The sequence below is a fragment of the Oncorhynchus clarkii genome, chromosome 25 (assembly GCF_045791955.1).
Source record: "Oncorhynchus clarkii lewisi isolate Uvic-CL-2024 chromosome 25, UVic_Ocla_1.0, whole genome shotgun sequence".
Taxonomy (NCBI): Eukaryota; Metazoa; Chordata; class Actinopteri; order Salmoniformes; family Salmonidae; genus Oncorhynchus; species Oncorhynchus clarkii.
The window spans coordinates 31211557-31237939 of NC_092171.1; the positions used below are offsets into that span (position 1 = coordinate 31211557).

Sequence of the window (26383 nt, forward strand, 5' to 3'; positions counted from 1 at the left end):
GCTCTCATGAGGACCCCCACAGGAAGGAAAGACCCAGAGTTACCTCTGCTGCAGAGGATAAGTTCATTAGAATTACCAGCCTCAGAAATCGGCAATTAACTGCACCTCAGATTGCAGCCAAAATAAATTCTTCACAGAGTTCAAGTAACTGACACATCTCAAAGGCATCTGTTCAAAGGAGACTGCGTGAATCAGGCCTTAATGGTCAAATTGCTGCAAAGAAACCCCTACTAAAGCCACTAATAAAAAGAAGAGACTTGCTTGTGCCAAGAACACAAGCAATGGACATTAGACCGGTGGAAATCTGTCCTTTGGTCTGAAGAGTCCAAATGTGCGATTTTTGGTTCCAACCGCTGTGTCTTTGTGAGACGCAGAGTAGGGGAACAGATGATCTCCGCATGTGTGGTTCCCACCTTGAAGCATGGAGGAGGTGTTATGCTGTTGGGGTGCTTTGCTGGTGACACTGTCAGTGATTTATTTAGAATTCTGCAGCAATACGCCATCCTATCTGGTTTGCGCTTAGTGGGGTTATCATTTGTTTTTCAACAAGACAATGACCCAACACACCTCCAGGCTGTGTAAGGGCTATTTGTCCAAGAAGGAGAGTGATGGAGTGCTGCATCAGATGACCTGGCCTCCACAATCACCCAAACTCAACCCAAATGAGATGGTTTGGTATGAATTGGACCGCAGAGTGAAGGAAAGGCAGCCAATTGCTCAGCATATGTGGGAACTCCTTCAAGACTGTTGGAAAAGCATTCCATGAAGCTGGTTGAGAGAATGCCAAGAGTGTGCAAAGCTGCAATCAAGGCAAAGGTTGGCTACTTTGAAGAAGTTTAACACTTTGTTGGTTACTACATGATTCCATATGTGTTATTTCATAGTTTTGATGTCTTCACTATTATTCTACTATGTAGAAAATAATAAAAATAAAGAAAAACCCTTGAATGAGTAGGTGTGTCACAACTTTTGACTGATACTGTATATACAGTGCCTTGCGAAAGTATTCGGCCCCCTTGAACTTTGCGACCTTTTGCCACATTTCAGGCTTCAAACATAAAGATATAAAACTGTATTTTTTTGTGAAGAATCAACAACAAGTGGGACACAATCATGAAGTGGAACGACATTTATTGGATATTTCAAACTTTTTTAACAACTGAAAAACTGAAAAATTGGGCGTGCAAAATTATTCAGCCCCCTTAAGTTAATACTTTGTAGCGCCACCTTTTGCTGCGATTACAGCTGTAAGTCGCTTGGGGTATGTCTCTATCAGTTTTGCACATCGAGAGACTGAATTTTTTTCCCATTCCTCCTTGCAAAACAGCTCGAGCTCAATGAGGTTGGATGGAGAGCATTTGTGAACAGCAGTTTTCAGTTCTTTCCACAGATTCTCGATTGGATTCAGGTCTGGACTTTGACTTGGCCATTCTAACACCTGGATATGTTTATTTTTGAACCATTCCATTGTAGATTTTGCTTTATGTTTTGGATCATTGTCTTGTTGGAAGACAAATCTCTGTCCCAGTCTCAGGTCTTTTGCAGACTCCATCAGGTTTTCTTCCAGAATGGTCCTGTATTTGGCTCCATCCATCTTCCCATCAATTTGAACCATCTTCCCTGTCCCTGCTGAAGAAAAGCAGGCCCAAACCATGATGCTGCCACCACCATGTTTGACAGTGGGGATGGTGTGTTCAGCTGTGTTGCTTTTACGCCAAACATAACGTTTTGCATTGTTGCCAAAAAGTTCAATTTTGGTTTCATCTGACCAGAGCACCTTCTTCCACATGTTTGGTGTGTCTCCCAGGTGGCTTGTGGCAAACTTTAAACGACACTTTTTATGGATATCTTTAAGAAATGGCTTTCTTCTTGCCACTCTTCCATAAAGGCCAGATTTGTGCAATATACGACTTGATTGTTGTCCTATGGACAGAGTCTCCCACCTCAGCTGTAGATCTCTGCAGTTCATCCAGAGTGATCATGGGCCTCTTGGCTGCATCTCTGATCAGTCTTCTCCTTGTATGAGCTGAAAGTTTAGAGGGACGGCCAGGTCTTGGTAGATTTGCAGTGGTCTGATACTCCTTCCATTTCAATATTATCGCTTGCACAGTGCTCCTTGGGATGTTTAAAGCTTGGGATTTTTTTTTGTATCCAAATCCGGCTTTAAACTTCTTCACAACAGTATCTCGGACCTGCCTGGTGTGTTCCTTGTTCTTCATGATGCTCTCTGCGCTTTTAACGGACCTCTGAGACTATCACAGTGCAGGTGCATTTATACGGAGACTTGATTACACACAGGTGGATTGTATTTATCATTAGTCATTTAGGTCAACATTGGATCATTCAGAGATCCTCACTGAACTTCTGGAGAGAGTTTGCTGCACTGAAAGTAAAGGGGCTGAATAATTTTGCACGCCCAATTTTTCAGTTTTTGATTTGTTAAAAAAGTTTGAAATATCCAATAAATGTCGTTCAACTTCATGATTGTGTCCCACTTGTTGTTGATTCTTCACAAAAAATCCAATTTTATATCTTTATGTTTGAAGCCTGAAATGTGGCAAAAGGTCGCAAAGTTCAAGGGGGCCGAATACTTTCGCAAGGCACTGTATATACTGTATGTTTTTTCCATGTCAACTGAACACATCTTGTGAGTCTGGTTGGATAATTGATTTCAGTATGTGATCATGAGTGAGTATTAAATAACCTGGTATTCCTTATACATTCATTGAAATACTGTTTAGATGAATTTGCTTTAGAGAAGACAATGTCTTGCATTAGCAAAACCTTACATTCAAATAGAAACCTTTTAAGACTTTAACATAACAATTAAATCAGCATTATATTACCTTAATGAAAGAGGTAGACCTATAAGTGCCACCATTGATAACAATTAGACAAAAGTTAGACAGCAATATTCCTTTGTTTTAGTTACAATCACTTAGGACACAGTCAGGAATAAATTCAATGGACTCTCATTTCTAGGCATCTACGTAGTCTGAGTTCCCACATATCACCCCCGCGTCCTCGTAATGGGCACAGTTATGCATACCTACGCCTGTGTGTTGACAGCCCAGCAGGCTCTCCTCTGTCCCCTCACACTGTACATCATCCAGAAGAATCCGGAGACTCTTCCCTTCTCCGAACTCCGAGTGCTTGGACGCCTTCAGGGCGAACCGGAACCCCAGCTGTCGACAAACCACTGCTGCGTTTTTTGTATTCCACAGGTCGTCGCACACCGTTCCCCACTCCCCGTTGGCGAAGATCTCCACCCTCCCCCGGTCGTCCCGCCCCTGCTCGTCCCCCGCCAGTCTCACCACCCCATTCTGTGGCACAGCTGCTGATGCCGACTCGCTCTCTAACCGATGCTTGCCCTTCTTCCTGCGATTTTTCCGGCGTGTGTGCCTGGGTGGTTTGGTTGTGGTTGTGGTTGTGGTTGGAGGAAGTGTGGTGGTGACAGCGGCAGCCTCTTGCTCCTTCAGAATATCCATGAGCTCCTGAAGCCAGTCCTTGTCGGACTCGCTTACTGCAGACTCAGTGGGATGGGATCTGACGGGCTCTTCTTGCGGGGAGAGATTTGGTTGCTTGGTCGGTAGTTCAACTCCTGTTAATGCTATAGAATATAAGGATTGGATAACTACATGGACAAGCCTAATGTACAGTTGTGGGAGAATAGGTTTTAATTAGCATGTATGCCTATCTACAGTGTAATAAAAGTTTAATAGCAATCTGGCATTCTCAAAGGTCTAAAAACATCTCTCAAATTACTTCATGATCTGTGAATTGACAATGAAGTGAATAATCTAATTGAAGCAGTGAGGTCTAGTGTTTTACTGACATAAGTGCTTGATTGAGCAAAGTAGGCAAAATAAAACAAACAAAATAAAAGCAGACAGACAGACAGACAGACAGACAGACAGACAGACAGACAGACAGACAGACAGATAGAGAGAGATTCATGTTGACAGCCAGTATACTCACTTTCCTTTGGTTTGAATTTGATGAGCTTGCTCTTCACTCTGACAGGCAGCGGGTCATAGTGGCATTGTCTTGGCGGTGCCCGTCTAAAACAGACAAAAGACAAAAATAAAAGTCTTCAGCAGGGAAGACAACTAAATCAGAGGGTGAGTAGTCAGAGGTTTGCACCAGTTTCATCAGACTCTGTTGAGACCTTGGCTCTTTAGATGTATTTGATTAGGTTTCAGCTGGTCTCTTTGCCAAAATAAGGCTGAAGGCCTATTCTACTCTTCCCTTTCCAAACATTGCTGTGGTAGAGACTAATTAAAATCAGCTTTGTGAGTGAGAGAAAAACAAATAACTTGACACAATCGTATATAGTGCAGCAGCCAACAGAGAGAGAGAGAGAGCAAGAGAGAGGGAGTGTGAGAAAGAGAGTTTCACACCACTTCTTTCACTTCTTTCACCTAGAACTCTGGTGAAAGGGAGGGTGAGCCAACCTCGACAGAGGGTAAGAAAACCTCAACAATCACCAAATCAGAGAAAGAATACTGTTCATCAGCAGTGTTACTATAAGAGCACAGAACACACAGAGACTGAATTGACCATAGAAATCACATTAAGAACTACAGGCACATTCTTCTGATTTAAAATAACCAGATCAGTAATCATGAATTGATGCTCAACATGTTTCACAGATTTGTTTAGTCTTTGTCTCTTTTAAAAATAGTGTCTATGACAGTGTTGCTAGGCTTCTGCCATCTTCAAGAAAAGAGCAGTTGGCCACTAAACTTAGTTAAAACCTCACCTAACCAAACAGTGGCAGGGTCAGGCTGTTGAAATGGCAGATTATGGCTTTAAATCCTTACCTTGAGGGATCCACCAGTTTGTAAACCACACCGGTGGGAGATGTGGCACTGGGCACTCCAGTTGACATGAAGTACAGTTCTCCTATTGAGACAGAAAAAATAAATGTCACCTTCAGTAATTTAAAATCTAGCTAGTTTCCTGGACTTGATTTGATTCTCTAATAAGCATGATTTTTAGTCCAGGACTAGGCTTAATCTTGGTTTGGGAAAATGGCATAATGTCTGCAGCCTAGAGATCTGATGCTTAAAAAAAACTTTTCCATTGCCTGTGACCAAGGGCAAACAAAAATATATTTAATGTGACTCCTACCTGCCTCGTCCTCCGCAAATGAGATGATGTACTGGTAGTAGTTGTTGATTAAGCCAGGGAAGGCACAGGTCAGACCCATGCCCATACAGATCTCATGGTAGTCCCACTGACCTGTGTTCTTATTCTCTTGAAGGCTCATCATACGCCTATAGGGAAGAGACTCTACATGTTAGAATTTATTAAATTTTTCTGTTTGCTTTCCTTATAGGCTATATACGAAAACATAAAACACAACCTTCTGTACATATATATATATAAAAAACACATGCTATACAGTATAAACATCCATAAACCCTTTTAGGATTTGGATTGAACTTAAAATGATGAACACGTACAGTAAGGAGCCTTACCCGCTCATAAAGTCTCCAAATATGTACATGCCGTTCAGATTGGGGTATTCACAGCCTCTGTACACATAGCCACCAGTCACAGACTTGCCCATCTTGTGAGGGTAGGCATAGATGGGGAGTACATCATCTGGAAGAGAACAGAAGTAGGAGATAAGAGACTTCGTGCAGAGCCTGTGATTTTCCAGAAATCCTGATCTGGATGATTCCCGGATTTCCTGCTTATTCCTTCCTGAGCACTTCCCTTCTAAGCACATAATGACCCTGGAGACCGGGGTTCAATCCCCACGTCACGTCCACCCTTCCCATCTCTTCCCACTCTGGTTCCATTACTGTCTAAGGATAAATAAAGAACAGTTCAAAATAAAAACAGCTGAAGGAAATCACAGAACAAAACACACCGTGACCCAGCCACAGGATTCCAGCATGACAATGAGCATTGGAGTTGGCTATACAGCACAAACTCATCTTTGCTTCCAGTTCTCTGCTGCCAATGACTGGAACGAATTGCAAAAATAATTGAAGCCGGAGACTCATATCTCCCTCACTAACTTTAAGCATCAGCTGTCAGAGCAGCTTACAGATCATTGCACCTGTACATAGCCCATCTGTAAACAGCCCACCTAACTACCTCATCCCCATATTGTGATTTTTTTGTTGTTGCTCCTTTGCACCCCAGTATCTCTACTTGCACATTCCTCTTTTGCACATCTATCACTCCAGTGTTTAATTGCTAAATTGTAATTATTTTGCCACTATGGCCTATTTATTGCCTTACCTCCCTAATCTTAATTCATTTGCACACACTGTATATAAACTTTTCTATTGTGTAATTGACTGTACGTTTGTTTATTCCATGTGTAACTCTGTGTTGTTTGTGCCACACTGCTTTGCTTTATCTTGGCCAGGTCGCAGTTGTAAATGAGAACTTGTCCTCAACTAGCCTACCTGGTTAAATAAAGGTGAAATAATAAATAAATAAATACATATTGGAATAGGCTAAACTACAGGATGACAGCAAGAAAACTAGCATTGGAGTTGGCTATACAGCACAAACTCATCTTGGAATAGGCTAAACTACAGGATGCCCACCTAGAGAGCTGTTGGTGCACAGCTTCTTGTCATAACAGGAGAACCCCTCTTTGGCCCTCCAGCCATAGTTCCTTCCCTTCTCTATGATGTCGATCTCCTCAAACTTGTTCTGTCCCACGTCACCGCAGAAGATGCGTCCCTTGCCCTCCTTAGTCAGGGGGTCCCCCCGGTCCACAGAACACCTCCATGGGATAAACAAGAACAAGTCGACCAATAAAACAACTTAAGTGTGGCCTAGGTCTAGCGGTCTACCTTGTCGGCATAGGTTTGAATCTGACCTACTTCCCTTTGACACAACCTCTATCTTTCCCCACTGTCATCCTCTCTCTATGTGTTCAATAAAGTCAGAAAATACCTTTCAAAAATTAAGTGATTACACAAAAAAAGATATATATATATATATATATTTTTTTTTTTAATAATTACAACTAGTTTACACTTTATAACTAAGTTATTACTTATTTATTCCATGCACTAATGTAAACTCTTACCACACTTTTTTTAGTTGTCAGTGTAATGTTTCATGAATGAAAGCATATTACGTTGCAAAGTTGTGGGAAAAAGGAGTACCTCCACATGTTGCGCACCCCATAAGCATAGACCTCAGGGCGCGCCCCGCGCTCATGCACGAACGGGTTGTCAGAAGGGATCCTGTACAGGGGACCTCTGTCATTGTCATCAACATCGATCCGGAGAACTTTGCCTAACAGGGCTGACCTGCAGAAGACAGCAGAATTAATGTGGAACATAACACTCTGTCTTTCTGTAAGTATGATTACTGATTGTCCTTGTAGTTTTAATGGTTTTTTTATGTAAATAGAAGTAATGTATTACTAGCAACAGTGTTAATGTTAACAGCTGTAACTAATTGTTCAAGTTATATGATTCAATGTGAGTTCCACAAGTTTTCCTCTCTTCTCTCACTTGTTCTGAGAGTTTCCATATTTCCCAAAGGGGTCACCAGCCATGCCCCCGTCTCCAGTGAAAATGTACAGGTAACCGTCATCAGCAAACATCACCATTCCTCCGTTGTGATTGGACGCAGGCTCGTCAACCTCCAGAATGATCCTGAGAAAGTGTTGGACACAGAGAAATCAGTGTGAGAAAATCATACATTAAATGTATTGGCATAGATTTTGTTTGAGCAAAAACCTCCCATTTGTTTGAGCAGAAACCTCCCATTGAATTTCTGTGCAATGACACAGACACCTTTTGGTAACATGATACCTCGCCGGTCCATGCGTTTCTAGACTCTCAAAATAGCAACGTTCACAAGAGGGCGATAGCAGAGATTTTTCTGTTGTCTTTCCATTTGAGTTGGGCAAAGAAGAATCATGTTGAAAACATCCCCACAGTAATGTTTTCAATTTGAAAGAAAACCAACTGCATATTTAAGGAATAGCTAGGCCTATGTAATGAAAGTTTAAGTTTGATTTACATGACCTTGTTTTGTGCCGCACTGTAGGCTGTAGATATATCTGCTAGCAGCTTGCTAGCCAGCTGGCTATAAACAGCAAGAAAGCTAGCCTTTTAGCTTCCCACATCTCCTCCATATGAAATAACAACATTTATAAATAATTAGCACTGGCAAATATTCTTATTGTCTACTCGCCAGTGTAACCTACAACATTATCCCAATTTGATATAAAGTTTCAATGTATTTTCTCCCATATCAACTAGAAAATAGAATGTCATCATGTCATGGCGAAATGGCACATGGCTACCAGCTGTTTTTACCATGTAGCATTAGTTATTACTTCTCAACAAATTACATTTTGGGGGGGATAATACACTAAACAAAAATGTAAACGCAACATGTACAGTGTTGGTCCCATGTTTCATGAGCTCAAATAAAAGATCCCAGAAATGTTCCATATGCACAAAAAGTGTATTTCTCTCAAATTTTGTGCATACATTTGTTTACATCCCTGTTAGTGAGAACTTCCCTTTTGCCAAGATAATCCATCCACCTGACAGGTGTGCCATATCAAGAAGTTGATTAAACAGCGTGATCATTACATATGTGCACCTTGTGCTGGGGACAATAAAAGGCCATTCTGAAATGTGCAGTTTTGTCACACAACACAATGCCATAGATGTCTCAAGTTGAGAGAGCATGCAACTGGCATGCTGACTGCAGGAAAGTCCACCAGAGCTGTTGCCAGAAATGTAATGTTCTTTTTTCTACCATAAGCCACCTCCATTGTCATTTTAGAAAATTTGGCAGTATGTCCAACGGGCCTCACAACCCCAGACCACGTGTAACCATGGCAGCCCAGGACCTCCACATCCGGCTTCTTCACCTGCATGATCATCTGAGACGATGACAGTTTGTTGGTGATGTGGACACCAAGGAACTTGAAGCTCACAACCTGCTCCACTTCAGCCCCGTCGATGAGAATGGGGAAGTGCTCCATCCTTCTTTTCCTGTAGTCCACAATCAGCTCCTTTGTCTTAATCACTCCCTATAGACTGTCTCATCATTGTTGGTGATCAGGCATACCACTGTTGTGTCATCAGCAAACTTAATGATGGTGTTGGAGTCGTGCCTGGCCATGCAGTCATGAGTGAACAGGGAGTACAGGAGGGGACTGAGCACGCACCCCTGAGGGGCCCCCGTGTTGAGGATTAGCGTGGCAGATGTGTTGTTACCTACCCTTACCACCTGGGCCCATCAGTAAGTCCAGGATCCAGTTCCCGAGGGAGTCCCTGGGTCCTTAGTTTAGTGTTGAGCTTTGAGGGCACTATGGTGTTGAACGCTGAGCTGTAGTCATTGAATAGCATTCTCACATAGGTGTTCCTTTTGTCCAGGTGGGAAAGGGCAGTGTGGAGTGCAATAGAGATTGTTTCATCTGTGGATCTGTTGGGGCGGTATGCAAACTGGAGTGGGTCTAGGTTTTCTGGGATAATGGTGTTTCAAAGCCATTCATGGCAACAGCCGTGAGTGCTAAGGGTCGGTAGTCATTTAGGCAGGTTACCTTAGTGTTCTTGGGCACAGGGACTATGGTGGTCTGCTTGAAACATGTTGGTATTACAGACTCAGTCAGGGACAGGTTGAAAATGTCAGTGAAGCCACTTGCCAGTTGGTCCGCGCATGCTTGGAGTACATGTCCTGGTAATCCGTCTGGCCCTGTGGCCTTGTGAATGTTGACCTGTTTAAAGGTCTTACTCACATCAGCTACGGAGAGCATGATCACACAGTCACCTGGAACAGCTGATGCTCTCATGCATGCTTCAGTGTTGCTTGCTTCGATGCGAGCATAATAGAAGTAATTTAGCTCGTCTGGTAGGCTCATGTCACTGGGCAGCTCGCGGCTGTGCTTCCCTTTGTAGTATGTAATAGTTTGCAAGCCCTGCCACATCCGATGAGTGTCGGAGCCAGTGTAGTATGATTCCAGGCTCATAGCAAAGGGTCGGAATACTTATGTAAATAAGGTATTACTGTTTTTTAGATTTAATACATTTGCTAAAAATTCAAAAAACCTGTTTTCACTTTGCATTATGGGTATTGTCTGTAGATTGATGAGGATAATTTTTTTAAATCAATTTTAGAATAAGGCCGTAACGTAACAAAATGTGGAAAAAGTCAAGGGGTCTGAATACTCTCCGAATGCACGGTGTATATGTATGTGTATATATACAGTGCCTTGCGAAAGTATTCGGCCCCCTTGAACTTTGCGACCTTTTGCCACATTTCAGGCTTCAAACATAAAGATATAAAACTGTATTTTTTTGTGAAGAATCAACAACAAGTGGGACACAATCATGAAGTGGAACGACATTTATTGGATATTTCAAACTTTTTTAACAAATCAAAAACTGAAAAATTGGGCGTGCAAAATTATTCAGCCCCCTTAAGTTAATACTTTGTAGCGCCACCTTTTGCTGCGATTACAGCTGTAAGTCGCTTGGGGTATGTCTCTATCAGTTTTGCACATCGAGAGACTGACATTTTTTCCCATTCCTCCTTGCAAAACAGCTCGAGCTCAGTGAGGTTGGATGGAGAGCATTTGTGAACAGCAGTTTTCAGTTCTTTCCACAGATTCTCGATTGGATTCAGGTCTGGACTTTGACTTGGCCATTCTAACACCTGGATATGTTTATTTTTGAACCATTCCATTGTAGATTTTGCTTTATGTTTTGGATCATTGTCTTGTTGGAAGACAAATCTCCGTCCCAGTCTCAGGTCTTTTGCAGACTCCATCAGGTTTTCTTCCAGAATGGTCCTGTATTTGGCTCCATCCATCTTCCCATCAATTTTAACCATCTTCCCTGTCCCTGCTGAAGAAAAGCAGGCCCAAACCATGATGCTGCCACCACCATGTTTGACAGTGGGGATGGTGTGTTCAGCTGTGTTGCTTTTACGCCAAACATAACGTTTTGCATTGTTGCCAAAAAGTTCAATTTTGGTTTCATCTGACCAGAGCACCTTCTTCCACATGTTTGGTGTGTCTCCCAGGTGGCTTGTGGCCAACTTTAAACAACACTTTTTATGGATATCTTTAAGAAATGGCTTTCTTCTTGCCACTCTTCCATAAAGGCCAGATTTGTGCAATATACGACTGATTGTTGTCCTATGGACAGAGTCTCCCACCTCAGCTGTAGATCTCTGCAGTTCATCCAGAGTGATCATGGGCCTCTTGGCTGCATCTCTGATCAGTCTTCTCCTTGTATGAGCTGAAAGTTTAGAGGGACGGCCAGGTCTTGGTAGATTTGCAGTGGTCTGATACTCCTTCCATTTCAATATTATCGCTTGCACAGTGCTCCTTGGGATGTTTAAAGCTTGGGAAATCTTTTTGTATCCAAATCCGGCTTTAAACTTCTTCACAACAGTATCTCGGACCTGCCTGGTGTGTTCCTTGTTCTTCATGATGCTCTCTGCGCTTTTAACAGACCTCTGAGACTATCACAGTGCAGGTGCATTTATACGGAGACTTGATTACACACAGGTGGATTGTATTTATCATTAGTCATTTAGGTCAACATTGGATCATTCAGAGATCCTCACTGAACTTCTGGAGAGAGTTTGCTGCACTGAAAGTAAAGGGGCTGAATCATTTTGCACGCCCAATTTTTCAGTTTTTGATTTGTTAAAAAAGTTTGAAATATCCAATAAATGTCGTTCCACTTCATGATTGTGTCCCACTTGTTGTTGATTCTTCACAAAAAAATACAGTTTTATATCTTTATGTTTGAAGCCTGAAATGTGGCAAAAGGTCGCAAAGTTCAAGGGGGCCGAATACTTTCGCAAGGCACTGTAAATATACAACAATAGACAAATATAATGCTAATATTACATCATGCTCATAAATGTAGCCCAAACATTCATTCTTTGTAACAATTAGATATTTCATGCTTTAATCTAGTAGCTAGCACATCTTGATCATGTGTTGTTCCTTCTCTCTTTCTAGAAGCAATCAGTTACAACTAAAAAAGTCAGATTGAGGCCTTCAATCAAACTGAAGACAGAGAAATGTGTGTGCACCAGGTCAAGGCTTTGATGGTTGGTTTTGAGATGTCAGTTAACAATAATTCCATGGGTTTGATTTAGTTTTTGTTGTTTTAATTATTAAAATGTTGTTTATTATCTTTTAAACTTCCATTGGTTGAAAACTATTTCTCAGTTAACACTTGGATCATGTAAATTATGTAGTTGCCCCTTTAAATATCGTAAGGTCAACATACCCATAGTGTTCACATTTCTCTCATGTAAATGTTGTAGCTACATAAAAATATTAAATCAACAATTTATTTGGGAAATATCCAGTCTTGGCTCTTTTCTTCATTAGCATGCAGAAGATTTCAAGTTGTATTTGATTTATACGTGTTTAGTATATTTAGTAGATTTCATATGTTTAGTTCTCTGTGAGAAGCAAGTTCATTTAAAGCGATATGTGATTGGTATATGTAGATACAACATTTCAATGTTGTTAACACACAGTAACCAAAAAACTGATCTAATTTGCATATTCATATTGAGTTTGCAGCAAATTTGCAGCATACAGTAGAATGTTTGCCACGAGTTTCCCAGAATTGTTTGCCAGAAGTTCACAAGTTGACACAAATTTGTTGCAACGGTTTACCACACAATTAACTGCATGTGAAAATATGAGCTTGCTCAAAGGTTTGCAGCAACAGATTGCCAGAAGCCTGTTTTTTCTGTAAGGGCTGCCTCCGTAGTGTGCAGACCCCTTTACAGAACATGGAGAAAAAGAATGATCATGATGTGTGCTAATAGGGTAATGCGCATTCAGCAGCCAGTTTTGGGGGCAGAACACAAGACACTGCACATACAGTGGGGCAAAAAAGTATTTAGTCAGCCACCAATTGTGCAAGTTAGACTGGCTAGGCCACTCCATGACCTTGAAATGCTTCTTACGAAGCCACTCCTTCGTTGCCCGGGCGGTGTGTTTGGGATCATTGTCCTGCTGAAAGACCCAGCCATGTTTCATGTTCAATGCCCTTGCTGATGGAAGGAGGTTTTCACTCAAAATCTCACGATACATGGCCCCATTCATTCTTTCCTTTACACGGATCAGTCGTCCTGCTCCCTTTGCAGAAAAACAGCCCCAAAGCATGATGTTTCCACCCCCATGCTTCACAGTAGGTATGGTGTTCTTTGGATGCAACTCAGCATTATTTGTCCTCCAAACACGACAAGTTGAGTTTTTACCAAAAAAGTTATATTTGGTTTCATCTGACCATATGACATTCTCCCAATCTTCTTCTGGATCATGCAAATGCTCTCTAGCAAACTTCAGACGGGCCTGGACATGTACTGGCTTAAGCAGGGGGACACGTCTGGCACTGCAGGATTTGAGTCCCTGGCGGCGTAGTGTGTTACTGATGGTAGGCTTTGTTACTTTGGTCCCAGCTCTCTGCAGGTCATTCACTAGGTCCCCCCGTGTGGTTCTGGGATTTTTGCTCACCGTTCTTGTGATCATTTTGACCCCACGGGGTGAGATCTTGCATGGATCCCCAGATCGAGGGAGATTATCAGTGGTCTTGTATGTCTTCCATTTCCTAATAATTGCTCCCACAGTTGATTTCTTCAAACCAAGCTGCTTACCTATTGCAGATTCAGTCTTCCCAGCCTGGTGCAGGTCTACAATTTCGTTTCTGGTGTCCTTTGGCAGCTCTTTGGTCTTGGCCATAGTGGAGTTTGGAGTGTGACTGTTTGAGGTTGTGGACAGGTGTCTTTTATACTGATAACAAGTTCAAACAGGTGCAATTAATACAGGTAACAGGTGGAGGACAGAGGAGCCTCTTAAAGAAGAAGTTACAGGTCTGTGAGAGCCAGAAATCTTGCTTGTTTGTAGGTGACCAAATACTTATTTTCCACCATAATTTGCAAATAAATTCATTAAAAATCCTACAATGTGATTTTCTGGATTTTTTTTTCTCATTTTGTCTGTCATAGTTGAAGTGTACCTATGATGAAAATTACAGGCCTCTCATCTTTTTAAGTGGGAGAACTTGCACAATTGGTGGCTGACTAAATACTTTTTGCCCCACTGTAACTGTACCTCTCAGACCCGTGGTCCACCACGTTCATGTCGCTGGGAGAGACGCGGAACTCGCTGATCCTGATCCTCTCATCGAAGCCAATCTCCACAGAGTAGTATACATACAGCTTCCTGTTGTACTTGTAGTTGGGGTGAAAGGTCATGCCCAGGAAGCCCCTCTCGTCCCCCTCCCAGGGCGACGTCAGAACGGCCTTGGTGATGTTCAGGAACGGCTTCTCCAGCTTGGAGCGGTCGGGTAGGTACGTCCACACCAGACCCACCTACGATACGATAATAACTTTATTACGGAAATTCATTTTTGTGAGGCCAACATATACATACAACAATACACCAAATCAATACACTATAGGGCGGTTTCCAGGATGCAGATTAAACTTTTCTCCATTGAGCTTATTTTTGAGGCCAGGTCAGGACAAGGTCTAATCTGTGTCTGCACGAGAAACCCCCCCTATTATACCACAATGCAATACAAAAACTGTTAAAGGAAAGTGAGCACACACACCTGCTCTGCTATAAAGAAGCGGTGTGTTCCGTCGTTGGCGTAAACCATGGCCAGGGGGTTCCGCAGGCCATTGGCTATTTCCTCCAGGCAGAGCTGCAGGCAACCCTCGGGGTCGGCCCGGACCCGGCCCAAGTTCTGTGTCAGCTGTTCGTTGCTGAGCAGGTGTGTACAAAAGTTTTTAATTGAATCAATTAAACTGTACAGTCAATAAGAATCCCATAAAAATGTTGAACATTTGCCCTACCCCACCCCCAATTCCAAGTAAACCCTTGGAAGCCCCACCTGAGAAGGTGTGGGTAACAGTAGTCTGGGTCCTCCAGCTCCAGGTGCTGGCAGAAGCGGTCCTGGTCCGGCTCAGCTTCGGCTAGCTGTGGGTCGTCGGAGAGCAAGGTGATGGTGGAACGGCATTTGAGCCAGAACTGTGAACAGTAGTCAGGGCACAGGCCAGGGAGGGTTCTGATAGGGGTGCTGGGGTCCTCAGCATCAAAGAGGTGAGCTGCATATGGAGAGCATTCCTGAAGGAGGGGGAAAAGAAAGGGAATGGGGAAGGTGGAGAAAATAGAGAAGTGAGAAGGGAGTCGCCTGTCTTCTAGCTGCCAACGATCCATTTATCCTTTTCTGTTCGTTTGGTCTTATTGGTTGCACCTGTCGCTTATTTTGTTTCTTGATTCATGTCTATTTAAGCCTGTTAGGCCCGCCTATTTTTGTGCGGGATTGTTTTCTGTTAGTCAGGGTGTGCGTGTTTGTGCTCCTGTCCGTTTGTGCCCTGTGTTGGGTCAGACTATTTTTCTGTCTATCTATCGCCTATTGTTTTGGGCGTTCGTTTAGGAATCCAAATAAAGACGGTTTCCCCAGTTCCTCTGCTCTCTGCAATTGACTCTGCACTCACCACTCCAGGCGATTGTGACAAAAATGTGCAGTTTTGCCACACAGCACAATGCCACAGATGTCTCGTTTTGAGGTAGCATGCAATTGGCATGCTTACTGCAGGAATGTCCACCAGAGCTGTTGCCAGAGAATTTATTGTTAATTTCTCTACCATAAGCCACCTCCAACATTGTTTTATAGAATTTGGCAGTACGTCCAGCCGACCTCAAAACCGCACTCCACGTGTAACCATGCCAGCCCAGGACCTCCACACCCGGCTTCTTCAACGAACACAATTGCATTTTATCAATAGCAATTTTAATGCACAGAGATGCTGTGAAAAGATCCTGAGGCCCATTGTCATGCCATTCATCCGCCACCATCATCTCATGTTTCAACATGATAGTGCACAGCCCCATTTTGCAAGGACTTGTACACAATTCCTGGAAGCTGAAAATGTCCCAGTTCTTCCATGGCCTGCATACTTACCAGACATGTCACCCATAGAGCATGTTTGGGATGCTCTGGATTGACGTGTATGACAGCGTGGTCCAGTTCCCATCAATATCCAGCAACTTTGTACAGCTATGCCCCTACCTTTTCTTTTAAGGTATCTGTAACCAAAAGATGCATATCTGTATTCCCAGTCATGTGAAATCCATAGATTAGAGCCTAATTTATGTATTTTAATGAACTGGTTTCCTTATATGGGCTCCCGAGTAGTGCAGCGGTCTAAGGCACTGCATCTCAGTGCAACAGGCGTCACTGCAGTACCTGCTGGTTCGAATCCAGGCTGCATCACATCTGGCTGCGATTGGCAGTCCCATAGGGAAGCGCACAATTGGCCCAGCGTCGTCCAGGTTTGGCTGGGTAGGCCGTCATTGTAAATAAGAGTTCGATCTTAACTGACCTACTTAGTTAAATAAAGGTTATAAACTGTAACTCAGTAAAATGTTGCAATTATATTTTTGTTCAGTGTTGCTAGATAGTGTGGCAAGGGTGACAGCACTCCAAAAAATGTACAACTATAGCCTTAACGTCTACTGTTATGTTTTTGTACGAAAACAAAAAGCAAATACTCCGGTAAAAGTCCCAACTTTGGCAAACAAGTTCAAAATTCTTGCTTAAGTTTCTATCCACAAGCATAAACTAGCTAGCTGGGAAGGGCTCATCGGGATGATTGACTGAACTGAATGAACCGAATTTGTTTGTCTCCACCTGACTCTCGCTGCTCCACAAACCTCTCATTTTGGACCAAAATCATACATTTGGGCACCAGGCATGTCCGTAAAGCCTCTCCTCAGTTGTATATCTCATGCTATTCTACACATTTTGCCATGAGGCAGAGCATACATTTAGAAGTTGTAATGCTAATTTCCTGTAATAAGTGTTCATATGATATCTGGGAGGCCTCGGAGACCCCAACAAAGCTTTGGGTTGGGGGTCCCAAAGCCCGTCTTTTGGGTGTGTGTGCCAGGTGCTATGCCAGTGCCTAAAAACGAAAGTCAGATCAGAAAATGTTATTTCTAATAAGTGCCGCTGTATAACAAGAATATGCCTCTACAAGCATGCCGGGACTTGCCAAGAACAGATGGATGATGTAATTCTGAAAACAACCGAGTAACGACCTTTACCCGCGCTTTGCTTACCTGGCAGAGAAGGTCCTGCACATACCCAGCACAGCTGGCATATCCATAATAGTCGAAATTGTCCATGATCTTATAGAATTTACCCATCAATTCCTTGTCCTTGGCAGAGTCGCAGCAGCCGAAGTTCCTGTACATTGCGCAGAACTGGAGATCATCTTGAGGCTTGAAGGGGGGCTTGAAATCCAAACATTGTGGGTGTAAGAACACAGGTGCTATAAAAAATGCCAACAAATATAACCGAATGATCGGTGAGTGCCAAACACGGCCGAGTAAATCACAACAATACAACATTCTGACGTTACTTCAGGTCACTTAAAGTGCCCCACTTGAACCTCATGGATCAGAAATGTGTGCAAACCAGCAAAAAAACGAGGCTCCCTCCGGTTCTACAGTCCCGTAGACGCCTTGTGTGTTTGAGAGAGAGCGATCGGTTCACTGCACTTTGCTCTATTTCTTTAATAATCAACTTTCGACGGAATACAGTCCATTTCATTTGTTATTCCACCGCGCAAGACATTACGTCGTCTCCGTATCTGTGTAGCCTATCTATAGGCTAGTTTAGAGTTCTCGTGCTACCGGTCCCGGCCCCGTCTTAAGAAACGCAGCAGAGTATTTTACTGTCTGCTTCCTCCGTTTTGTAAGTGTGCTTGATCGCAGACGTAACTCATCTTTGCTCCACTATTACTATTCATATCCCCTATTTGCCTTAATACCCGCACAAAACACAATAATAGGAGAGGAAGTCATGGTAACAGTCCTGTCTGAGACAGTTGTGTTTTCAGACAGGCATCAAAACATTGAGAAAAGGCCTAATGCAATAAACAGAAGACAAATCCACCGGAGTTATTCCACTTCTGTGGATGACATCAATTGGTGTCTGTTCTTAGGAGATGCTAATTATGACTTCTGCGACTGTCAGTCAGTTAACTCACTCTTGTATTATTCTAAAAAATACATTCACTCATTTAGATATGTTAATACAGTATTAATATAGTTAAATTAGATAATGTATTATTATGTTCCACATGAATGCAAATAATATATATTTCTAATTCCACACCAATAATTGTATTTATTTGATAGAACCATTTCGTTCTAGCGTTTATTTATTTTTGGTCCGGATATTTTCAGGATTTTTTTCTAAATTATGCATCGTATGCATGAAGAGGTTTTGCAACAATGTAGCCTATAGTGTTTCATGGTGGAATAAGACATTTATGCAACTGCCTTGTTGCAACATCGTTGCAGTTTTTGGTGCACTGTTGTCTTTGCCACTAGATGGCAACCGGTTCACACAATATTCTTGTGGCCCCAACCCATGGCCTCACAACTTGTTAAACTTTAGTAAACGATCAAACTTTCACATTATTGTATCATTATTTTATTATTGATCATAATATTTATGATCAGCTATTAACCTCTTAAATGTAGGAACTAAATGTAATCTAAAATGCAATCTACATAATCCTCTCAAGTAATTATTTATCACGAGGACCATAAAAAAGAACTAGTAATGCTGCATACTCCAATAAAGGTTGAAATCTCACCTTTCTGGTCAAATGTTTTATAAATTGCTGAGGTGTAGTCACTTTTGAGGACACAAGCTCAAGTACACAGTACAAATATGATACAAATATATATATATATCTTTAAAGCTATAAAGCTTTAAAATCAATGTCATAGGCCTATAGTTCTCAGTGGCCTCTCCCCCCTGAAAATCCTGACAGTCAACTATTGTGGTAATTTAAGTTGGGGTGAATGAGGAAGAATATATGCATATATGCATAATAACTATGCATAAAACTCACAGGCAAATAATGAGAAAACACTAAATCTGTATCTACAGCCATAGCTAATAATTGTTCTACAATATACTATGTGTATTTGGCACATTCCATAAAGTTAGGCATAGGCTACTCTGTTATACCTCTATTATTAGCCAGTAGCCTGTGGCATCGTATTTATTTGCACTCCAAATAGGCCCACTCATTTTTTGTTTACGAACAAATGCATTTCAGTTTACTTTCTGAAACTCAAATGGGAGATGTTCCCCTCGTGCAATCTGCCAGCTGGCCCTTTAAGAAGAGTGAACAGTGGAGTCAAACTACAAGGCTCTACTTTTATCTACCTGCTCCAACTACTAGGTTACTGGTTTCTACTAGTCCCTGATTGGTCGCCCGAACAAATCTTCTTGAGTTGGTTGCGTCAAGCTTGAAGCTGACAGGATGCTGAGATCAGAGGGCGAATTCCAACCTTGCTGCCTTGATTGAGGACATCATTTGATCAGAATACTGTCACTTTAGTGCATGTCGGCCTTGCTGGTAAAGGAGGAATTGCTTTATGAGCTCGTATGCGCTTGTTAGCGTGAACATTTCTGTCTTTTGAATGAATATTGCCTGGCTAAAAGCAAACCTGCGCTGTGGACACAAAAGCTCTTACATTGCGAGTTGATGCAGTGCTTGCTGAGGATCAGCGAGGCTGTGGGAGATCCTTTCAAGTAATTCGGCGAATCCGATGTCCAAAGAGAACCACTTCTCTCCCGGTCTGTCCGGTGCGTAAAAGCGGGCACGGTGTCTCTCCAAACTCCACTCTGAGAGCAGTTATCGGAATGAAAACGAAAATATGCTTTTTGCGATTTTGCTGAATTTGACAAGGGGATTATCTACGGTACGGCTGCTACCTGCTTCCTTGCCTGCCTATTTGGGTCACTTGCTTAGCTCCAACACGTTTTTATTAGGCTACAGATTCCTGGCCTGTTGAATTCATCGCTATCCTTCCTTCATGTCGCATTGGAATAACTTAATCTATCATGGATTTGATTTTCTTTACAAAGTCACCGTTTAGGCTCGGTTTAGACATCCTATAGACACTTTAGAGTGCAATCGAACCCACGTAGAAGCGCAACACCAAGAGGGGAACATGGACAGAAATGCCCCAGACGGACCGTTGCTGGATGACTTGAGCAAACTCACGGACGAGGAGCTCTCTAGGCTCGGAAAAGATGAGCTCATCAGGAAGCTACGGAGTACGGATAACGAGAAAATGAACTTAATGGTGGAGCACGGGAACATGATGAAAGACGTGAACCGGAGACTACAGGTCCACCTTCACGAGATCCGCAGCCTCAAGGAGATCAACCAGAAGCTGCAGGACGACAACCACGAGCTCCGGGAGCTCTGCTGTTTCCTGGACGACGACAGGCAGAAGGGCAAGACGCTGTCTCGGGAGTGGCAACACTTCGGCCGCTACACCGCCGGATCGATGTGGAAGGATGTCGGGGTGTACCATCAGAAGCTGAAGGATCTGGAAGCCAACCAGGGCTCTGTGATGCGGGAGAACCTTGAACTGAAGGAGATCATTCTGATGTTGGAGGAGGAGAGGAACGGAGCCGGGTCACGGAGCTCTATAGACTCCCAGTCCAGCCTGACCAACCTGAACGGGGGCACCAGAACCATTAGGGACGTCGGGGACGGGAGTAGTACCTCCAGCACCGGCAGTGCCGGTAGTCCTGACCACAACCACATACACACGCCGGCCGAGGGGAAGATAGCGTCCCTGCGGAGGTCTATGGACGACCTGTCGCCGGTGTCATACATCCACAGGAGCATCCCTAATGAACTGCATGGTGAGTCCATAGAAAGACATAAAATCCTATGAATTATAGAATATGTGTGGGTGAGTTTCCCTACAGAGTGCACCTTATTATTGAAGATGATGGGAATGTTTATTTTATAGACTACATCTTTAGTTTGATATGTAGGACTCCAATGTGTGAATGGTTGGTAGGGGGCCTAGTGCTGTCCTTTAATGCAGATGTGTTAAATATATAGCCTACAGATATTAGCTATTCTGAAATCTGCCCTAGCAGATTGTGTAAGTAGAGAAAGTCAATGAGAGTTTAATATGCATATAGCCAAGCACACAAGTTACTTGTAAGTGTGTGATAGAATTGGTTTGAATTGAAGCCCCGCCCAAAAAACATACATTCGTTTTGAGTCTTGTAGGGCACTATATAGGGAGCCATCTGGGACACAACCTAGAATTATAGAACCCCACTTGTCACACTGATGCCCTTAACCTCTGACATCAGAGTGTTCCAGTGACATCATGATAAAAGCAGTCTTATCAGGAAGGAGTAAGGCCAGTTTGGAACATGCCCAGGTCATCATGACCTCCTGACCTGTTAATGGTCCACAAGGAGACATGAAGAGTCTGATAAGGACCTATCACCCCAAAACCAGACAGTCTTAAAACAATGTCCCTCCCACCCTTGAATGCGGTCAGCATTTCAATCTAATCTAATCACCCATAACCACACCGTGCACTGTGTCTTATGTCATATTACAAGAGACTCATGTGCAACCTAATGTAAAATGTGACAAATGCTTATTTATCGGTTCATAGTCAGCTAGTATGCTATACATAAACACCTCCTAGGCCTTTCTGTCATGCCCTGTTACATAGTAATAACATGGTGGCTGACTGGGTTCAGAGGAAGTTTACATTACTGCTGCTGTTAGTGTTGAATGGTAGATAAGAGATGTAGAGATATGTGGATGTGGGTATTTCCAGTGTGTTCCCCACCCTCACCCATCTCCACACACCCTGACCACCAAGGTGCAGTACTAGTCAAAAGTTGTGACACACCTACTCATTCCAGGGTTTTTCTTTATTTTTATTATGTTCTACATTGTAGAATAATAGTGAAGACATCAAAACTATGAAATAACACATATGGAATCATGTAGTAACCAAAAACAAATCCAAATATGTTTTATATTTGAGATTCTTCAAAGTAGCCACCTTTTGCCTTGATGACAACTTTGCACACTCTTGGCATTCTCTCCACCAGCTTCACCTGGAATGCTTTTCCAACAGTCTTGAAGGAGTTCCCACATATGCTAAGCACTTGTTGGCTGCTTATCCTTCACTCTGCGGTCCAACTCATCTCAAACCATCTCAATTAGATGTGTTTTGGGTCATTGTCTTGTTTAAAAACAAATTATAGTCCCACTAAGCGCAAACCAGATGAGATGGCATATCGCTGCAGAATGCTGTGGGAGCCATGCTGGTTAAGTGTGCATTGAATTCTAAATAAATCACAGACTGTCACCTAAAAAGCACTCCCACACCATCACACCTCCTCCTCCATGCTTCAAGGTGGGAACCACACCAGGGTTTTTATAAAAAAAAAACATGAATTTGACAGTAGCTTACAGGCAGCTCAGTGGCGAGTCTAATTCTGTATTTCATATTACAGTACACTGACTGTAATATACATACAGTATCAAAGCAAGTCCTGTGTAATGACACCCAGTACCACATCGTAAAATGTATTATATTGTACTGTAAAAAAAAATAAATAATTGCTACCATAATCTGAATAAATGAATGATTGAATGAATGGGTTCATTGAGGGCAGGGGTTTGTATTTTACAGTATTTTACTGTAATTACAAGGGACTGGTAGAGCAGGTTGGCTGCTAGGTAAAGTGTTTACACATTACAGTACATTAATAAATATTTGGTGTTCTGTATCACTTCTAGAGGCCTTAACAAAGGTTTACTAAACTGGCAGTGACTACAATACAAAACAGACCCAAAAATGCTCAACCATTTAAGAGATTTGTATTACAAATGTATTTCATTTTAAGTTTTCATCCCAATATTATACTTTACATACATCACAGAAGACTGAAATAAAACGAAACTGTTCAGAATAGAACATAAAAAATATATATAGCTAATTTAGAATTTTTAAAACGTTGTACATTTCACCCATGAGGGCAAAGAGAGAACCTTTGGTCGTTGATTGCAGGAAAGGGTTAGGACCTGCTGCTATGCCAATCTGTCCCCTACACAAGTTATGGGGCACTATAACCACTTATAAGTTAAGTTGGTACGGCGTTCTCACTCATGAGTGCAACAAATATATCCTCTTACAAGGCACGCCTCAAAATATGTTAATGAGCAAGAAACAACAATACCATGCACCCCCACTAGTGGTCAAAAGGCTTTTGGCTCTCCAAAAATTCCAGTACCATTGGAACTACAGCAATTCTTTCCACACCCACAACATTTCCCACAATGCACCATCATTTTCAGTATGCAGCAGTAAAACGTTTCAGAGTATTTTACTGTTGATAATACCCCAAATTAGCGTATAATTTACAGTTTTCTGTTACAGTGCACTGCATGAGCTCTGGAAACTGTCCATATGTTGACATGTTAAGTAGGACCCACGCCAGGCCTCATAGTAGTCAACATGTATTCAACATTTAGACAAGCTGTGTTTAACTTCATAGTAATCTAGCTGTGTTGAAAAGTTGAAAGGACCCAGTCTGCTAATGGAGCCTCCCTATAAACCAAGTCTTTATCTTATCTTAGATATGCACTTATCGCTATCCACTGCTCTCCACTCACTTCTAAATTACCTCTATCCTATCTTTCCACTACTCCTACTCCCTATTCCCTCAACCCCTCTTTTTACTAGATGATAAACTCTGTGGCCCATATGCTACTCTTACAGTAAGGACAGTTGGCTGGACATACATCACATCTCATCAATACAGACCATCTCAACAATACAGCTACAGTACAGACTGTCTCCTCAATACAGCTACAGTACAGACCGTTTTATCAAAACAGCTACAGTACAGACCATCTCATCAAGACAGCTACAGTACAGACCATCTCATCAATACAGCTACAGTACAGACCATCTCATCAATACAGCTACAGTACAGACCATCTCCTCCATACAGCTACAGTACAGACCATCTCAACAATACAGCTACAGTACAGACCATCTCCTCCATACAGCTACAGTACAGACCATCTCCTCCATACAGCTACAGTACAGACCATCTCCTCCATACAGCTACAGTACAGACCATCTCATCAATACAGCTACAGTACAGACCATCTCCTCCATACAGCTACAGTACAGACCATCTCATCAATACAGCTACAGTACAGACCGTCTTATCAATACAGCTACAGTACAGACCATCTCCTCAATACAGCTACAGTACAGACCATCTCATCAATACAGCTACAGTACAGACCATCTCCTCAATACAGCTACAGTACAGACCATCTCAACAATACAGCTACAGTACAGACCATCTCATCAATACAGCTAAAGTACAGACCATCTCAACAATACAGCTACAGTACAGACCATATCATCAATACAGCTAAAGTACACTCAACAATACAGCTACAGTACAGACCATCTCCTCAATACAGCTACAGTACAGACCATCTCCTCAATACAGCTACAGTACAGACCATCTCCTCAATACAGCTACAATACAGACCGTCTCCTTAATACAGCTACAGTACAGACCATCTCCTCAATACAGCTACAGTACAGACCACATCTCAACAATACAGCTACAGTACAGACCATATCATCAATACAGCTACAGTACAGACCATCTCCTCAATACAGCTACAATACAGACCGTCTCCTTAATACAGCTACATTACAGACCATCTCATCAATACAGCTACAGTACAGACCATCTCCTCAATACAGCTACAGTGCAGACCATCTCAACAATACAGCTACAGTACAGACCATCTCCTTAATACAGCTACAGTACAGACCGTCTCCTTAATACAGCTACAGTACAGACCATCTCCTCAATACAGCTACAATACAGAACGTCTCCTTAATACAGCTACATTACAGACCATCTCATCAATACAGCTACAGTACAGACCGTCTCCTCAATACAGCTACAGTACAGACCATCTCCTTAATACAGCTACAGTACAGGCCGTCTCCTCAATACAGCTACAGTACAGACCGTCTCCTTAATACAGCTACAGTACAGACCGTCTCCTCAATACAGCTACAGTACAGACCATCTCATCAATACAGCTACAGTACAGACCGTCTCCTCAATACAGCTACAGTACAGACGATCTCCTCCATACAGCTACAGTAGAGACCATCTCATCAATACAGCTACAGTATAGACCGTCTCCTCAATACAGCTACAGTACAGACCATCTCAACAAGACAGCTACAGTACAGACCATCTCATCAATACAGCTACAGTACAGACAATCTCCTCCATACAGCTACAGTAGAGACCGTTTCCTCAATACCACTACAGTACAGACCATCTCATCAATACAGCTACAGTACAGACAATCTCCTCCATACAGCTACAGTAGAGACCGTTTCCTCAATACCACTACAGTACAGACCATCTCATCAATACAGCTACAGTATAGACCGTCTCCTCAATACAGCTACAATACAGACCCTCTCCTTAATACAGCTACAGTACAGACCATCTCATCAATACAGCTACAGTACAGACCATCTCCTCCATACAGCTACAGTAGAGACCGTTTCCTCAATACCACTACAGTACAGACCATCTCATCAATACAGCTACAGTACAGACCTTCTCCTCCATACAGCTACAGTACAGACCATCTCCTCAATACAGCTACAGTACAGACCGTCTCCTTAATACAGCTACAGCACAGACTGAGACAGATGTGTGTCTCTTTTCTCCATGTGGCTAAGGCTAATCAATGTGTTTCTGTCCCAAATGGCACCCTGTTCCCTATTTAGACCACTACTTTTGACCAGAGCCCTATGGGTATGCCCTATGGGCCCTGGTCAAAAGTAGTGTACTACTAGGGAATAGGAGGCCATTTGGAATGCATTCGATGTGTGAAGTTTGCAGTGTCAGGTCTGTGACTAGCTGGTGGTCGCTGTGACAAAGCCACTGTTACAGTGGGCATACAGCCCTGCATGTGGCCTCTGTTAATAATACTCTGATGGACAAACTGTATTGATCATAGTGCCATGTTGTGTGAATGTGGTCTGGTTTTGGCACAAGCTGCTCAGTCAGAGCCTGGCTGGCTGTTGTACTCTGGTTGGTTCATTGTCACAGTGTCACAACGGGTGTAGACTAACAGTGAAATTCTATCCCCACCAAGACTAATGTTTCTCCTCCAGCATTCTCTCATCTGTGTGTGATGCAGTGGTCATGTTGAGATCAATCTAAGAGTTTTTGCCAGTTTATTGGTTCTCTCTGCGCTCTGGCCTATTAAATCAGCCGCTGTAGCTGAGGGGAACGAGGTGCCACAGTGTCGCTGTCAGTTTTACCCACTGCTTTTATTTACTAGCCGAGCCATGTGGGAGGGTTATCAGTCACAGTTTTAGACTCTCTCTCTCTGTGTGTGTGTGTGTGTGTATGTGTGTGTGTGTGTGTGTGTGTGTGTGTGTGTGTGTGTG

The 26383-nt window shown here is 42.6% G+C and overlaps 2 protein-coding genes across 3 annotated transcripts in view; one reads left to right on the forward strand and one right to left on the reverse strand.

Moving 5' to 3' along the window:
* Positions 1-377: 377 nt before the first annotated feature.
* LOC139383459 (HHIP-like protein 1) lies at positions 378-17651 on the reverse strand. The gene is made up of 13 exons (XM_071128006.1): positions 17117-17651; positions 14883-15115; positions 14601-14754; positions 14099-14358; positions 7497-7640; positions 7143-7289; positions 6573-6754; positions 5484-5610; positions 5134-5279; positions 4824-4905; positions 3979-4061; positions 2614-3610; positions 378-994 (listed from the first exon to the last, which is right to left on the reverse strand). The coding sequence occupies exons 1-12, from the start codon at positions 17405-17407 to the stop codon at positions 2979-2981; spliced, it is 2481 nt and encodes an 826-aa protein (XP_070984107.1). The 5' UTR covers positions 17408-17651; the 3' UTR covers positions 378-994; positions 2614-2978.
* Positions 17652-19356: 1705 nt separating this feature from the next.
* Positions 19357-26383, forward strand: part of LOC139384100 (coiled-coil domain-containing protein 85C-A-like) — an 82840-nt gene continuing 75813 nt past the window's right edge. Inside the window, exon 1 of one of the 2 annotated variants that reach the window (XM_071128746.1) lies at positions 19357-20741. In XM_071128746.1, the coding sequence (XP_070984847.1) occupies positions 20036-20741 (706 nt within the window). In that variant the 5' untranslated portion in view covers positions 19357-20035. The remainder of the gene's footprint in view (positions 20742-26383) is intronic. The other variant, XM_071128747.1, reaches the window with a different exon arrangement.